We start from the raw sequence: 16,688 nt of genomic DNA, 5'->3' as shown, positions 1-16,688 counted from the left end.
TGTGTGTGTGTGTGTGTGTGTGTGTGTGTGTGTGTGTGTGTGTGTGTGTGTGTGTGTGTGTGTGTGTGTGTGTGTGCGCGTGTGTGTGTGGGTGGATGGGTGCTGAAACAATGCCTGAGCTAACGAACTAATGAAGTCCCTGCCTGCTGCCATAGGCACACTAGCAGGTTAATTACAGGGAGGGAGAGAGAGAAAGAGAAGGGGGGAGAGAGAGGGGTGAAGCAGGGAGAGAGATAAAGAGAAGGGAGGGGGAGAGAGTGGGAGAAGGGAGGTAGAGAGATAAAGAGAAGGGAGGGGGAGAGAGGGGGAGAAGGGAGGTAGAGAGATAAAGAGAAGGGAGGGGGAGAGATAAAGAGAAGGGGGAGAAGGGAGGTAGAGAGATAAAGAGAAGGGAGGGGGAGAGAGTGGGAGAAGGGAGGTAGAGAGATAAAGAGAAGGGAGGGGGAGAGAGTGGGAGAAGGGAGGTAGAGAGATAAAGAGAAGGGAGGGGGAGAGAGTGGGAGAAGGGAGGTAGAGAGATAAAGAGAAGGGAGGGAGAGAGAGTGGGAGAAGGGAGGTAGAGAGATAAAGAGAAGGGAGGGAGAGAGAGTGGGAGAAGGGAGGTAGAGAGATAAAGAGAAGGGAGGGAGAGAGAGAGGGGGAGGGTGTGTGGCTTAACTTGTCCTCCTTTACTCCTTCTTTTTGCAGAGTAGAGTTCAGCAGAGTAGAGCAGAGTAGAGCAGAGCAGAGTAGAGCAGAGCAGAGTATAGTACAGCAGAGTAGAGTTCAGCAGAGTAGAGTAGAGTTCAGCAGAGTAGAGTAGAGTTCAGCAGAGCAGAGTCCAGTTCAGTACAGTAGAGCAGAGTAGAGTAGAGTTTAGTAGAGTAGAGTACAGTAGAGTAGAGTAGAGTATAGTAGAGTAGAGTACAGTAGAGTATAGTGCAGTCGAGCAGAGTACAGTAGAGCAGAGCAGAGTTCGGCAGAGTAGAGTAGAGTTCAGCAGAGTAGAGTAGAGTTCAGCAGAGTAGAGTAGAGTTCAGCAGAGTAGAGTAGAGTTCAGCAGAGCAGAGTCGAATTCAGTACAGTAGAGTTCAATAGAGTAGAGTAGAGTACAGTAGAGTAGAGTGCAGTAGAGCAGAGTACAGTAGAGCAGAGCAGAGTTCAGCAGAGTAGAGCAGAGTTCAGTACAGCAGAGTACAGTAGAGCAGAATAGAGTTCAGTAGAGTAGAGTGCAGTAGAGGAGAGTACGGTAGAGCAGAGCAGAGTTCAGTAGAGTAGAGCAGAGTTCAGCAGAGTAGAGTAGAGCATTGCAGTAGAGTCTAACAGAGTAGAGTAGAGCAGAGTACAGTAGTGCAGAGCAGGGATGTCTGGCCCATGTCTGCTACACAATGGCTGCAGGGCCAGAATCTGAACCAGTGTGGCTACATCCCACAATATTTAAATTAGCTGTAAACTATGTCACCCACTTTGCTGAAAACACTCCGTTCCAGTCCAGTCCTGTCCAGTCGGGTTGGTGCTCAATCGAACCGGGTGACAGTACGGAAGAAAAATAGTTGTCACTCTATAATTCTGTGTTTCAGTAAAAGTCCTACTCATGGTACCCCTTGTTTGATCTAGAGGTTTTAGCTCAACAGGTTAACACACAGTGTTGTGACCATCCGTTCGAATCCAGTCGTTTACACTTCTCTCTGTTTTGTGTTTCAGTGAAGGTTCAGAAGAGTGACCACCCCCACTCGTGGGACCCCTGTGTGAACTACTGTCCCCCCCAGCACCCCTCCTCTCACTGTAAGACCTGGACCACCTCTAACAACCCCTCCAGCACACAGGAATACTGCAAATGTAAGTATCGCCTCTGTTTCTGTTTTCTGTGTCTCCCCAGAAAACAACAAACTGGTTCTGTGAAAAGTTCCCAGAAATTCACTCTGCTCTGCTCTACTGTATTCTGCTCTACTCTACTCTACTGAACTCTATTCTGCTCTACTGTACTCTACTGAACTCTATTCTGCTCTACTCTACTCTACTGAACTGTATTCTGCTCTACTCTACTGAACTCTATTCTGCTCTACTCTACTCTACTGAACTCTATTCTGCTCTACTGTATTCTGCTCTACTCTACTCTACTGAACTCTATTCTGCTCTACTGTACTCTGCTCTACTTCACACTGCTCTGCTGTACTCTGCTCTGCTCTACTGTACTCTGCTCTACTCTACTGCACTCTGCTCTACTCTACTGTACTCTGCTCTACTTCACACTGCTCTGCTGTATTTTGCTCTACTCTGCTCTACTGTACTCTGCTCTACTGTATTCTGCTCTACTCTACTGTACTCTGCTCTACTCTACTGAACTCTGCTCTACTCTACTGCACTCTGCTCTACTGTACTCTGCTCTACTTCACACTGCTCTGCTGTATTCTGCTCTACTCTACTCTACTGTACTCTGCTCTACTGTATTCTGCTCTACTCTACTGTACTCTGCTCTACTCTACTGAACTCTGCTCTACTCTACTGCACTCTGCTCTACTCTACTGTACTCTGCTCTACTTCACACTGCTCTGCTGTATTCTGCTCTACTCTACTCTACTCTACTGTACTCTGCTCTACTGTATTCTACTCTACTGTACTCTGCTCTACTCTACTCTACTGAACTCTGCTCTACTCTACTGCACTCTGCTCTACTCTACTGTACTCTGCTCTACTTCACACTGCTCTGCTGTATTCTGCTCTACTCTACTCTACTCTACTGTACTCTGCTCTACTGGCCTTTCAGCCTATCAGGACCCACTAGAGAATGTTGAAAACTAGAACCCGCCTGGCCTTTCAGCCTATCAGGACGCGCTAGAGAATGTTGAAAACTAGAACCCGCCTGGCCTTTCAGCCTATCAGGACCCGCTAGAGAACGTTGAAAACCAGAACCCCGCCTCTCAGCCTATCAGGACCCACTAAAAGAACGTTGAAAACTAGAACCCCGCCTCTTAGTCTATCAGGACCCACTAGAGAACTTTGAAAACTAGAACCCCGCCTCTCAGCCTATCAGGACTCGCTAGAGAATGTTGAAAACTAGAACCCCGCCTCTCAGCCTATCAGGATCCGCTAGAGAACGTTGAAAACTAGAACCCCGCCTCTCAACCTATCAGGACCCACTAGAGAACGTTGAAAACTAGAACCCGCCTCTCAGCCTATCAGGACCAACTAGAGAACATTGAAAACTAGAACCCCGCCTCTCAGCCTATCAGGACCCCCTAGAGAACGTTGAAAACTAGAACCCCGCCTCTCAGCCTATCAGGACCCGCTAGAGAACGTTGAAAACTAGAACCCCGCCTCTCAGCCTATCAGGACCCGCTAGAGAACGTTGAAAACTAGAACCCCGCCTCTCAGCCTATCAGGACCCGCTAGAGAACGTTGAAAACCAGAACCCCGCCTCTCAGCCTATCAGGACCCACTAAAAGAACGTTGAAAACTAGAACCCCGCCTCTTAGTCTATCAGGACCCACTAGAGAACTTTGAAAACTAGAACCCCGCCTCTCAGCCTATCAGGACTCGCTAGAGAATGTTGAAAACTAGAACCCCGCCTCTCAGCCTATCAGGATCCGCTAGAGAACGTTGAAAACTAGAACCCCGCCTCTCAACCTATCAGGACCCCCTAGAGAACGTTGAAAACTAGAACCCCGCCTCTCAGCCTATCAGGACCCGCTAGAGAACGTTGAAAACTAGAACCCCACCTCTCAGCCTATCAGGACTCGCTAGAGAATGTTGAAAACTAGAACCCCGCCTCTCAGCCTATCAGGATCCGCTAGAGAACGTTGAAAACTAGAACCCCGCCTCTCAACCTATCAGGACCCACTAGAGAACGTTGAAAACTAGAACCCGCCTCTCAGCCTATCAGGACCCCCTAGAGAACGTTGAAAACTAGAACCCCGCCTCTCAGCCTATCAGGACCCGCTAGAGAACGTTGAAAACTAGAACCCCACCTCTCAGCCTATCAGGACCCGCTAGAGAACGTTGAAAACTAGAACCCCACCTCTCAGCCTATCAGGACCCGCTAGAGAACGTTGAAAACTAGAACCCCGCCTCTCAGCCTATCAGGACTCGCTAGAGAATGTTGAAAACTAGAACCCCGCCTCTCAGCCTATCAGGATCCGCTAGAGAACGTTGAAAACTAGAACCCCGCCTCTCAACCTATCAGGACCCACTAGAGAATGTTGAAAACTAGAACCCGCCTCTCAGCCTATCAGGACCAACTAGAGAACATTGAAAACTAGAACCCCGCCTCTCAGCCTATCAGGACCCGCTAGAGAACGTTGAAAACTAGAACCCCGCCTCTCAGCCTATCAGGACCCGCTAGAGAACGTTGAAAACTAGAACCCCGCCTCTCAGCCTATCAGGACCCGCTAGAGAACGTTGAAAACCAGAACCCCGCCTCTCAGCCTATCAGGACCCACTAAAAGAACGTTGAAAACTAGAACCCCGCCTCTTAGTCTATCAGGACCCACTAGAGAACTTTGAAAACTAGAACCCCGCCTCTCAGCCTATCAGGACTCGCTAGAGAATGTTGAAAACTAGAACCCCGCCTCTCAGCCTATCAGGATCCGCTAGAGAACGTTGAAAACTAGAACCCCGCCTCTCAACCTATCAGGACCCCCTAGAGAACGTTGAAAACTAGAACCCCGCCTCTCAGCCTATCAGGACCCGCTAGAGAACGTTGAAAACTAGAACCCCACCTCTCAGCCTATCAGGACCCGCTAGAGAACGTTGAAAACCAGAACCCCGCCTCTCAGCCTATCAGGACCCGCTAGAGAACGTTGAAAACTAGAACCCCGCCTCTCAGCCTATCAGGACCCGCTAGAGAACGTTGAAAACTAGAACCCCGCCTCTCAGCCTATCAGGACTCGCTAGAGAATGTTGAAAACTAGAACCCCGCCTCTCAGCCTATCAGGACTCGCTAGAGAATGTTGAAAACTAGAACCCCGCCTCTCAGCCTATCAGGACCCACTAGAGAACGTTGAAAACTAGAACCCTGCCTCTCAGCCTATCAGGACCCGCTAGAGAACGTTGAAAACTAGAACCCCGCCTCTCAGCCTATCAGGACTCGCTAGAGAATGTTGAAAACTAGAACCCCACCTCTCAGCCTATCAGGACTCGCTAGAGAATGTTGAAAACTAGAACCCCGCCTCTCAGCCTATCAGGACCCACTAGAGAATGTTGAAAACTAGAACCCGCCTCTCAGCCTATCAGGACCCGCTAGAGAACGTTGAAAACTAGAACCCCGCCTCTCAGCCTATCAGGACCCACTAGAGAACGTTGAAAACCGGACATCAAATGCCTATCAGGACCCTCTAGAGGCGCTGAAAACATGAACCCCCCTTGCCTATCAGGACCCGTAGAGAACGTTGAAAACCAGAACCCCGCCTCTCAGCCTATCAGGACCACTAAAGAACGTTGAAAACTAGAACCCCGCCTCTCAGTCTATCAGGACCCACTAGAGAACTTTGAAAACTAGAACCCCGCCTCTCAGCCTATCAGGACCCACTAGAGAATGTTGAAAACTAGAACCCGCCTCTCAGCCTATCAGGACCAACTAGAGAACGTTGAAAACTAGAACCCCGCCTCTCAACCTATCAGGACCCCTAGAGAACGTTGAAAACTAGAACCCCGCCTCTCAGCCTATCAGGACCCGCTAGAGAACGTTGAAAACTAGAACCCCACCTCTCAGCCTATCAGGACCCGCTAGAGAACGTTGAAAACCAGAACCCCGCCTCTCAGCCTATCAGGACCCACTAAAAGAACGTTGAAAACTAGAACCCCGCCTCTTAGTCTATCAGGACCCACTAGAGAACTTTGAAAACTAGAACCCCGCCTCTCAGCCTATCAGGACTCGCTAGAGAATGTTGAAAACTAGAACCCCGCCTCTCAGCCTATCAGGATCCGCTAGAGAACGTTGAAAACTAGAACCCCGCCTCTCAACCTATCAGGACCCCCTAGAGAACGTTGAAAACTAGAACCCCGCCTCTCAGCCTATCAGGACCCGCTAGAGAACGTTGAAAACTAGAACCCCACCTCTCAGCCTATCAGGACCCGCTAGAGAACGTTGAAAACCAGAACCCCGCCTCTCAGCCTATCAGGACCCGCTAGAGAACGTTGAAAACTAGAACCCCGCCTCTCAGCCTATCAGGACCCGCTAGAGAACGTTGAAAACTAGAACCCCGCCTCTCAGCCTATCAGGACCCACTAGAGAACGTTGAAAACAGAACCCCGCCTCTCAGCCTATCAGGACCCACTAAAGAACGTTGAAAACTAGAACCCCGCCTCTTCAGCCTATCAGGACCCACTAGAGAACGTTGAAAACTAGAACCCTCAGCCTATCAGGACCCGCTAGAGAACGTTGAAAACTAGAACCCCGCCTCTCAGCCTATCAGGACCCGCTAGAGAACGTTGAAAACTAGAACCCCACCTCTCAGCCTATCAGGACCCGCTAGAGAATGTTGAAAACTAGAACCCCGCCTCTCAGCCTATCAGGACTCGCTAGAGAATGTTGAAAACTAGAACCCCGCCTCTCAGCCTATCAGGACTCGCTAGAGAATGTTGAAAACTAGAACCCCGCCTCTCAGCCTATCAGGACCCACTAGAGAACGTTGAAAACTAGAACCCTGCCTCTCAGCCTATCAGGACCCGCTAGAGAACGTTGAAAACTAGAACCCCGCCTCTCAGCCTATCAGGACTCGCTAGAGAATGTTGAAAACTAGAACCCCACCTCTCAGCCTATCAGGACTCGCTAGAGAATGTTGAAAACTAGAACCCCGCCTCTCAGCCTATCAGGACTCGCTAGAGAATGTTGAAAACTAGAACCCCGCCTCTCAGCCTATCAGGACTCGCTAGAGAATGTTGAAAACTAGAACCCCGCCTCTCAGCCTATCAGGACCCACTAGAGAACGTTGCCGGACATCAAATGCATATCGACCCTCAAGGCGCTGCAAACATGATACCCTTGATACATAATACGTGCACTATTGAAAACCAGAACCCCGCCTCTCAGCCTATCAGGACCCACTAAAAGAACGTTGAAAACTAGAACCCCGCCTCTTAGTCTATCAGGACCCACTAGAGAACTTTGCCGGACATCAAATGCATATCGACCCTCAATGCGCTGCAAACATGATACCCTTGATACATAATACGTGCACTATTGTAAAGGATTCATTGCGTGAAGAAATATTTGCAGAAATATATGAATAAAAAATGTTTTTATTTTTATTTATTTGTTTAGATAAAGTCAAAGATATGTTTTGTATAATTCTACAAAGTCCTAGAAAACAAAATAGGCCTGTAGTCTGTTTTAGTTTCCGTCACAATAACAACATTACAATCCATTCGAACCACTTTATTTATAGATTTGATTAGTAATATAATTATACTAATTCATAAAGTTCAGTTACAGCATCTTTTGAAAAAAATAGAAACTAAAAATAATAATATAACCAGCCAGGTGAAATGATTTGATGTGTTGCTAAACAAAAGCACCAGTGAATAAACAATTATAAAGGAAGAATTGCATAAATAAATATCAGTGGAAATATATTCATGACAAGATATACCAACAGTCATTTCTTGATTGTACCCAACACTGTATTGTGCCCATATACAGTGCCTTGCGAAAGTATTCGGCCCCCTTGAACTTTGCGACCTTTTGCCACATTTCAGGCTTCCAACATAAAGATATAAAACTGTATTTTTCTGTGAAGAATCAACAACAAGTGGGACACAATCGTGAAGTGGAACGACATTTATTGGATATTTCAAACTTTTTTAACAAATCAAAAACTGAAAAATTGGGCATGCAAAATTATTCAGCCCCTTTACATTCAGTGCAGCAAACTCTCTCCAGAAGTTCAGTGAGGATCTCTGAATGATCCAATGTTGACCTAAATGACTAATGATGATAAATACAATCCACCTGTGTGTAATCAAGTCTCCGTATAAATGCACCTGCACTGTGATATTCTCAGAGGCCCGTTAAAAGCGCAGAGAGCATCATGAAGAACAAGGAACACACCAGGCAGGTCCGAGATACTGTTGTGAAGAAGTTTAAAGCCGGATTTGGATAAAAAAATATTTCCCAAGCTTTAAACATCCCAAGGAGCACTGTGCAAGCGATAATATTGAAATGGAAGGAGTATCAGACCACTGCAAATCTACCAAGACCTGGCCGTCCCTCTAAACTTTCACCTCATACAAGGAGAAAACTGATCAGAGATGCAGCCAAGAGGCCCATGATCACTCTGGATGAACTGCAGAGATCTACAGCTGAGGTGGGAGACTCAATCGTATGTTGCACAAATTTGGCCTTTATGGAAGAGTGGCAAGAAGAAAGCCATTTCTTAAAAATATCCATAAAAAGTGTCGTTTAAAGTTTGCCACAAGCCACCTGGGAGACACACCAAGTGGGAGACCTGGGAGACACACCACCATGTGGAAGAAGGTGCTCTGGTCAGATGAAACCAAAATTGAACCTTTTGGCAACAATGCAAAACGTTATGTTTGGCGTAAAAGCAACACAGCGCATCACCCTGAACACACCATCCCCACTGTCAAACATGGTGGTGGCAGCATCATGGTTTGGGCCTGCTTTTCTTCAGCAGGGACAGGGAAGATGGTTAAAATTGATGGGAAGATGGATGGAGCCAAATACAGGACCATTCTGGAAGAAAACCTGATGGAGTCTGCAAAAGACCTGAGACTGGGACGGAGATTTGTCAAGACAATGATCCAAAACATAAAGCAAAATCTACAATGGAATGGTTCAAAAATAAACATATCCAGGTGTTAGAATGGCCAAGTCAAAGTCCAGACCTGAATCCAATCGAGAATCTGTGGAAAGAACTGAAAACTGCTGTTCACAAATGCTCTCCATCCAACCTCACTGAGCTCGAGCTGTTTTGCAAGGAGGAATGGGAAAAAATGTCAGTCTCTCGATGTGCAAAACTGATAGAGACATACCCCAAGCGACTTACAGCTGTAATCGCAGCAAAAGGTGGCGCTACAAAGAATTAACTTAAGGGGGATGAATAATTTTGCACGCCCAATTTTTCAGTTTTTGATTTGTTAAAAAAGTTTGAAATATCCAATAAATGTCGTTCCACTTCATGATTGTGTCCCACTTATTGTTGATTCTTCACAAAAAAAATACAGTTTTATATCTTTATGTTTGAAGCCTGAAATGTGGCAAAAGGTCGCAAAGTTCAAGGGGGCCGAATACTTTCGCAAGGCACTGTACCTTTAGTCATGAATTAATGTCGTCTTCTCTCCACGCTTTGGGTTCCCAGACAGCATACAGCTTCAGGGCTTTGTGTGAACAAGCCCCGCTAACACATCGATGGCACTACACGCAGGTTCCATGGGCCTTGTTTCATGTACTGCATGGTGTCGCACAATCTCTGTTGAAGCGAGTGCGTGGCGTGGTTCACGGGGGGGAAAAGTCCATACCATCACTATCAGACCAAAATAACTCAACATCCATGCTCTTCCTGCTGGACCCCCCCACACCCTCACCCCCACCCACACCACCCCCAACCCCCCTCCGCGGACATCAATGCTTTCAGCCATAGACATAGTTTCACATTCTGTTTCCTTTTTCTGTGCTAATGAGCAAACGGGAACAATCTCTGATGTGCTGCAACATTTGCATGTCACATAAACTCGTGGTGGTGGTTGGGATCATCGTCTCAGTTGGTTCTGTTCCTGTTTTTTTTTCTGAGGCGAGGCTCAGGCATCAGAGGCTCCAAGTCAACATCAGAATCAGACGAAGACTCTTCATCAGTAACAGCGACCGCAACTCATTTAAATTCGGCGGCATTTGCAATGCTGTCAGTGCTTCCGTTAGTTTGGTCGGGCCATTGAACTACACACAGTGTATGTTGTACTCAGTGTCTGATTTGACTCTCTGAGGGGAAATGATGTACCATTTCCAGCCTTTCATAATAAAATAATTAGACCGCCCACAACGCCCACAATTCTTCATCGTCATTACACTATTGTTCTAAATTCAATCATCCTCTTCAACCTCATCGTGGCTCCCGAGTGGCACAGCGGTCTAAGGCTCAGTGCTACAGGCGTCACTACAGACCCTGGTTCCATCCTGGGCTGTTTCACAACTGGCCATGATCAGGAGTCCCACAGGGTGTTGCACACTTTGCCTGGTGTCGTCCGGGTTTGGCCTGGGTAGGCCGCCAGTGTAAAATAAGAATTTGATCTTAACTGACTTGCCTGATTAAATACTTTAAAAAAATGTTTTGATTAATCATTCAGTTCATTGACGTCACATGCACCATTATCACCTTCTATCTGGTTTCCATCTCACTTTATCACCTTCTATCTAGTTTCCATCTCCCATTATCACCTTCTATCTGGTTTCATCTCCCATTATCACCTTCTATATGGTTTCCATCTCCCATTATCACCTTCTATCTGGTTTCATCTCCCATTATCACCTTCTATCTGGTTTCCATCTCCCATTATCACCTTCTATCTGGTTTCATCTCCCATTATCACCTTCTATCTGGTTTCCATCTCCCATTATCACCTTCTATCTGGTTTCCATCTCCCATTATCACCTTCTATATGGTTTCCATCTCCCATTATCACCTTCTATCTGGTTTCCATCTCCCATTATCACCTTCTACCTGGTTTCCATGCACCATTATCACCTACCTGGTTTCCATGCACCATTATCACCTACCTGATTTCCATCTCCCATTATCACCTTCTATCTGATTGCCATCTCCCATTATCACCTTATATCTGGTTTCCATCTCCCATTATCACCTTCTATCTGGTTTCCATCTCCCATTATCACCTTCTATCTGATTGCCATCTCCCATTATCACCTTCTATTCTGATTGCCATCTCCCATTATCACCTTCTATCTAGTTTCATCTCCCATTATCACCTTCTATCTGGTTTCCATTGCCCATTCATCCATTGATGAAGGAATAGCATATTTTAATGTTAAGTTTATTACGTTACTAGTTTTGGCTTAGTAGCCAGAGTAATACTGCCTCCTAGTGGTCATGTGCTGAATTCAGAATAATACTGCCTCCTAGTGGTCATGTGCTGAATTCAGAGTAATACTGCCTCCTAGTGGTCATGTGCTGAATTCAGAATAATACTGCCTCCTAGTGGTCATGTGCTGAATTCAGAATAATACTGCCTCCTAGTGGTCATGTGCTGAATTCAGAATAATACTGCCTCCTAGTGGTCATGTGCTGAATTCAGAATAATACTGCCTCTGATTGGTCATGTGATGAATTCAGAATAATACTGCCTCTGAGTGGTCATGTGCTGAATTCAGAATAATACTGCCTCTGAGTGGTCATGTGCTGAATTCAGAATAATACTGCCTCTGAGTGGTCATGTGCTGAATTCAGAATAATACTGCCTCCTAGTGGTCATGTGCGGATATTCTTGGAAAAAGTGAAATGTGGAAATGGAGCTTGCACCTCTTCAATTTTGAGTTATTTGACAAATGTAAGAGTCATAGAAACTTCAGAATATGCACTTTGCAACAACTCTACTTGCATGTGATTCTGAAGGAAGATTTGATAACGTGATGCTCTTTTCCCCAGCATCTGTCAATTACAAGATGCGCCCATCTCTTCATGTAAAATTTGACAACTGATTGGCCTAATATTGTCACTCATCAGATTATTGTCAACTTAATATTGTCTATGGACAAACTCTTATTATTAAACTCTTATTAAACTTATTATGTATGAAATTAGTTTTGGTGTGGTTTGGATGGGCCGGCTGTGCAGGTTGACTGAGTTTAGGTGTAGTTTGGATGGGCTGGCTGTGCAGGTTGACTGAGTTTAGATGTAGTTTGGATGGGCCGGCTGTGCAGGTTGACTGAATTTAGATGTAGTTTGGATGGGCCGGCTGTGCAGGTTGACTGAGTTTAGATGTAGTTTGGATGGGCCGGCTGTGCAGGTTGACTGAGTTTAGATGTAGTTTGGATGGGCCGGCTGTGCAGGTTGACTGAGTTTAGATGTAGTTTGGATGGGCCGGCTGTGCAGGTTGACTGAGTTTAGATGTAGTTTGGATGGGCCGGCTGTGCAGGTTGACTGAGTTTAGATGTAGTTTGGATGGGCCGGCTGTGCAGGTTGACTGAGTTTAGATGTAGTTTGGATGGGCCGGCTGTGCAGGTTGACTGAGTTTAGATGTAGTTTGGATGGGCCGGCTGTGCAGGTTGACTGAGTTTAGATGTGGTTTGGATGGGCCGGCTGTGCAGGTTGACTGAGTTTAGATGTAGTTTGGATGGGCCGGCTGTGCAGGTTGACTGAGTTTAGATGTAGTTTGGATGGGCCGGCTGTGCAGGTTGACTGAGTTTAGATGTAGTTTGGATGGGCCGGCTGTGCAGGTTGACTGAGTTTAGATGTAGTTTGGATGGGCCGGCTGTGCAGGTTGACTGAGTTTAGATGTAGTTTGGATGGGCCGGCTGTGCAGGTTGACTGAGTTTAGATGTGGTTTGGATGGGCCGGCTGTAAAGGGTTACTGGCATTGTTTTCCACTCATCACCTTGGAGTCAAGGACATGTTGTGTATTATTCTAAAAGGCCAACTGCAACACACAGCATGTTTTCAATCCCCTTACATTTGATTAATAATATAGTTACAGTAAATACAGTAGTTTATTTTAACAAACAAAGAAATGGTATCAACCCGCTCAAATGATTAACATGAGCGTCAACGGCTGATCAATAGGCACAACACAAACTCATCTTAACACTATTGTTGTTCTGAATTAAATCAACCTCTTCACCCTCATCGTTCAGTTAGGCCTAATTTAAATTGGATTGTGACGTAACTTGCACAATTATCACCCATTCCTTCCATCCATCCGTTACATGTGATTAGTATTAGAGTTCAAGTACATATCAATCCACTATCAGATTCTTTTCACGGAGTAAAATGTAAAAGAGAATGGTATCAACATGCAAGGAGCGCGGTCAAATTATTTGCAACTTGGGTCCTCCCGAGTGGCGCTGCGGTCTAAAGCTTGGGTTCGATCCCAGGTTGTTTCCCAGCTGGCCGTGACCGGGAGTCCCATAGGGCAGCGCACATTTGGCCCAACGACGTTTGGGTTAGGGGAGAGTTTGGCCCGGGGGGGCTTTCCTTGGCCTATCTACCTCTAGTGACTCCTTGTGGTGGGACGGGCATCTGCACGCTGACTACAGTTGTTAGTTAAACAGTGTTTCCTCCGAAGTATTGTTTCGGCTGGGTTAAGCGAGCGGGTGTTAAGATGTAGCACGACTTGGTGGGTCATGTTTCTGAGGACGCATGATTTGACCTTCGTCCTTCCTGAGCCCATTCTAGGGTTGCAGCGACGAGACAAGATCGTAACTACTATCATGAAATTGGGGAGAAAAGGGGGGTAAAATGACCTAAAATATATATATATAATAATTATTATTTACTGCTGATGAATAGGCATAACACAAATTCATTATTACACTATTGTCTCTTTAAATTAAATCAACCTCTTCACCCTCCTTATCATTCAGTTAGGCCTAATTTAATTTCAGTTGTGAAGTAAGGTGCACAATTAGCATCCATTCATTCAATGAGAAGACAGAGACGCATTTGAGCCTGGCTGGGTACCAACGTCCCACAGCACATTGTCTTGGAGCCTGGCTGGGTACCAACGTCCCACAGCACATTGTCTTGGAGCCTGGCTAGGTACCAACGTCCCACAGCACATTGTCTTGGAGCCTGGCTGGGTACCAACGTCCCACAGCACATTGTCTTGGAGCCTGGCTAGGTACCAACGTCCCACAGAACATTGTCTTGGAGCCTGGCTGGGTACCAACGTCCTACAGCACATTGTCTTGGAGCCTGGCTGGGTACCAACGTCCTACAGAACATTGTCTTGGAGCCTGGCTGGGTACCAACGTCCTACAGAACATTGTCTTGGAGCCTGGCTGGGTGCCAACGTCCTACAGAACATTGACTTAGAGCCTGGCTGGGTACCAACGTCCTACAGAACATTGTCTTGGAGCCTGACTGGGTACCAACGTACTACAGCACATTGTCTTGGAGCATGGCTGGGTACCAACGTCCTACAGCACATTGTCTTGGAGCCTGGCTAGGTACCAACGTTCCACAGCACATTGTCTTGGAGCCTGGCTGGGTACCAACGTCCAACAGAACATTGTCTTGGAGCCTGGCTGGGTACCAACGTTCCACAGCAAATTGTCTCCGCAGGTTAAGTCAGTGGCCTTTGGCAGTTCTGAGGTTAATAAAGGTTCCCAGAACATTTAACTAGGTTGTGGGAACATTGCAAGAGACACATTCCCAAAACACAAAACATGCTCAGTTGGGATGACATTCATACAATGTTTAAGTTAGGTTTATACAGGACATTCCTGTAACGTTGTAAGAATGTTGACAGAACAGCTGGTCTACGTTCTTTAAAGGTTCCCAGAACATTTAATTAAGTTATGGGAGTTGTTGCAAGAATATTCTTGTGATAATTTACATATTGTTGCACAATGTTCCCCAGTTCCCAAATGAGTATGTTTGTATGATGTTCACAGCCTATTTGTTTTAGGTTGAAGATAATATTCCACGTTTCTATCCAGTTTTAACGGTAATTCTCATATATAGAGACATATGGCATTTCATATTTCATTCATAAAACATTTTGAGCAACATTTAATCATACAGACACAACCACATTTTTTTTAACAATTTGTATGTTGACAATTTGCACAAGTGGGGTTTGCACCTGCAATGTCTGGTTCCCAAGTCAAGTCTTTCCTCCTCTGAACCAGCAGAGAAGCATTCATGTATCTTATTCTTCAGTATATAGCCATGGCAGTATAGGCAATCAGGAATTATGTGCTTCCTTTTTAGCCTTAACACAACTGGACTGTGTTTTTGTGTGTTTTGGGAACGTTTTGGGAATGTTCCCACCAAACAATGTTCCCACCAAACTGTTCCCACCAAACAATGTTCCCACCAAACTGTTCCCACCAAACAATGTTCCCACCAAACTGTTCCCACCAAACAATGTTCCCACCAAACTGTTCTCACCAAACAATGTTCCCACCAAACTGTTCCCACCAAACAATGTTCCCACCAAACTGTTCCCACCAAACAATGTTTCCACCAAACTGTTCCCACAACCGAATGAAACATTCTGGGAACCTTTAAACGACACAGACAAAATATGTTCTGGAAACATTCTTGTAACATCAGGTGAATGTTTTATAGAAACAAATATTATACACTACATGGCCAAGAGTATGCCCTTTCAAATTAGGGGATTCGGCTATTTAGGCCACACCCGTTGCTGAAAGGTGTATTAAATCGAACACACTGCCATGCAAACTCCATAGACCAGCAGTGGCAGTAGAATGGCCCGTACTGAAGAGCTCAGTGACTTTCAACGTGGCACCGTCATAGGATGCCACTTTTCCAACAAGTCAGTTTGTCAAATGTCTGCCCTGCTAAAGCTGCCCCGGTCAACTGTAAGTGCTGTTATTGTGAAGTGGAAACGTCTAGGAGCAACAACGGCTCAGCCGCGATGTGGTAGGCCACACAAGATCATAGAACGGGACCGTTGAGTACTGGAAAAATCTTCTGTCCTTGGCAACACTCATTACAGAGTTCCAAACTGCCTCTGGAAGCAACGTCAGCACAAGAACTGTTCATCGGGAGCTTCATGAAATGGGTTTCCATGGCCGAGCAGCCGCACACAAGCCTAAGATCACCATGCGCAATGCCAAGCGTTGGCTGGAGTGGTGTAAAGCTCACCACCATTGGACTCTGGAGCAGTGGAAACACGTTCTCTGGAGTGATGAATCACACTTCACCATCTGGCAGTCTGATGGACGAATCTGGGTTTGGCGGATGCCAGGAGAACGCTCCCTGAGTTTTGGTGGAGGAGGAATAATGGCATGGAGCTGTTTTTCATGGTTTGGGCCCCTTAGTTCCAGTGAAGGGAAATCTTAATGCTACAGCAGACAATGACATTCTAGACGATTCTGTGCTTCCAACTTTGTGGCAACAGTTTGGGGAAGGCCCTTTCCTGTTTCAGCATGACAATACCCTAGTGCACAAAGCGAGGTATACACAGAAATGGTTTGTCGAGATTGTTGTGGAATAACTTGACTGGCCTGCATGGTGACCTGACCTCAACCCCATCGAACAACTTTTGGGATGAATTGGAACGCCGACTGCGAGCCAGGCCTAATCGCCCAACATCAGTGCCTGGCCTCACTAATGCTCTTGTGGCTGAATGGAAGCAAGTCCACCCACAGCCTTCCCAGAAGAGTCTCTCTCTCCCGCTCTCTCTTTCTCTAGCCATAGTGACACTTCTCTCTCTCCTTTCTCTCTCTCCAGCACTAGTGACTTCTCTCTATCTCTCTCCACAGCCCTAGTGTCTACCAACTTCTCCCCTGGTTCCACCACCACAACATCAGGTCCTGGGTCGACCAGCCAGATATCCAGTACGCTGCCCCGTACAGTCGTCCCCATGAGCCCACGCAACTCCACGATGAAGAGACGACAGAGGAAAAAAGAGCATAAGAGCTCATGTATGTATAGCCCCTCTTAGTAGCCCCTCATAGTAGCCCCTCTTAGTAGCCCCTCATATTATCCCTTCTTAGTAGCCCCTCATAGTAGCCCCTCTTAGTAGCCCCTCATAGTAGCCCCTCATAG

At 46.3% G+C, this 16,688-nt stretch overlaps 1 protein-coding gene across 3 annotated transcripts in view; it reads left to right on the top strand.

Moving 5' to 3' along the window:
* Positions 1-16,688, top strand: part of LOC124003805 (glutamate receptor-interacting protein 2-like) — a 251,701-nt gene that overhangs the window by 145,348 nt on the left and 89,665 nt on the right. For all 3 annotated transcript variants that reach the window (XM_046312392.1, XM_046312390.1, XM_046312389.1), the window contains 2 exons: positions 1,684-1,818; positions 16,403-16,564. In XM_046312392.1, coding sequence (XP_046168348.1) covers positions 1,684-1,818; positions 16,403-16,564 — 297 coding nt within the window. The remainder of the gene's footprint in view (positions 1-1,683; positions 1,819-16,402; positions 16,565-16,688) is intronic.

This window comes from Oncorhynchus gorbuscha, linkage group LG18 (assembly GCF_021184085.1).
Source record: "Oncorhynchus gorbuscha isolate QuinsamMale2020 ecotype Even-year linkage group LG18, OgorEven_v1.0, whole genome shotgun sequence".
Lineage (NCBI taxonomy): Eukaryota > Metazoa > Chordata > Actinopteri > Salmoniformes > Salmonidae > Oncorhynchus > Oncorhynchus gorbuscha.
This window is presented reverse-complemented; position numbering and strand designations above follow the sequence as displayed.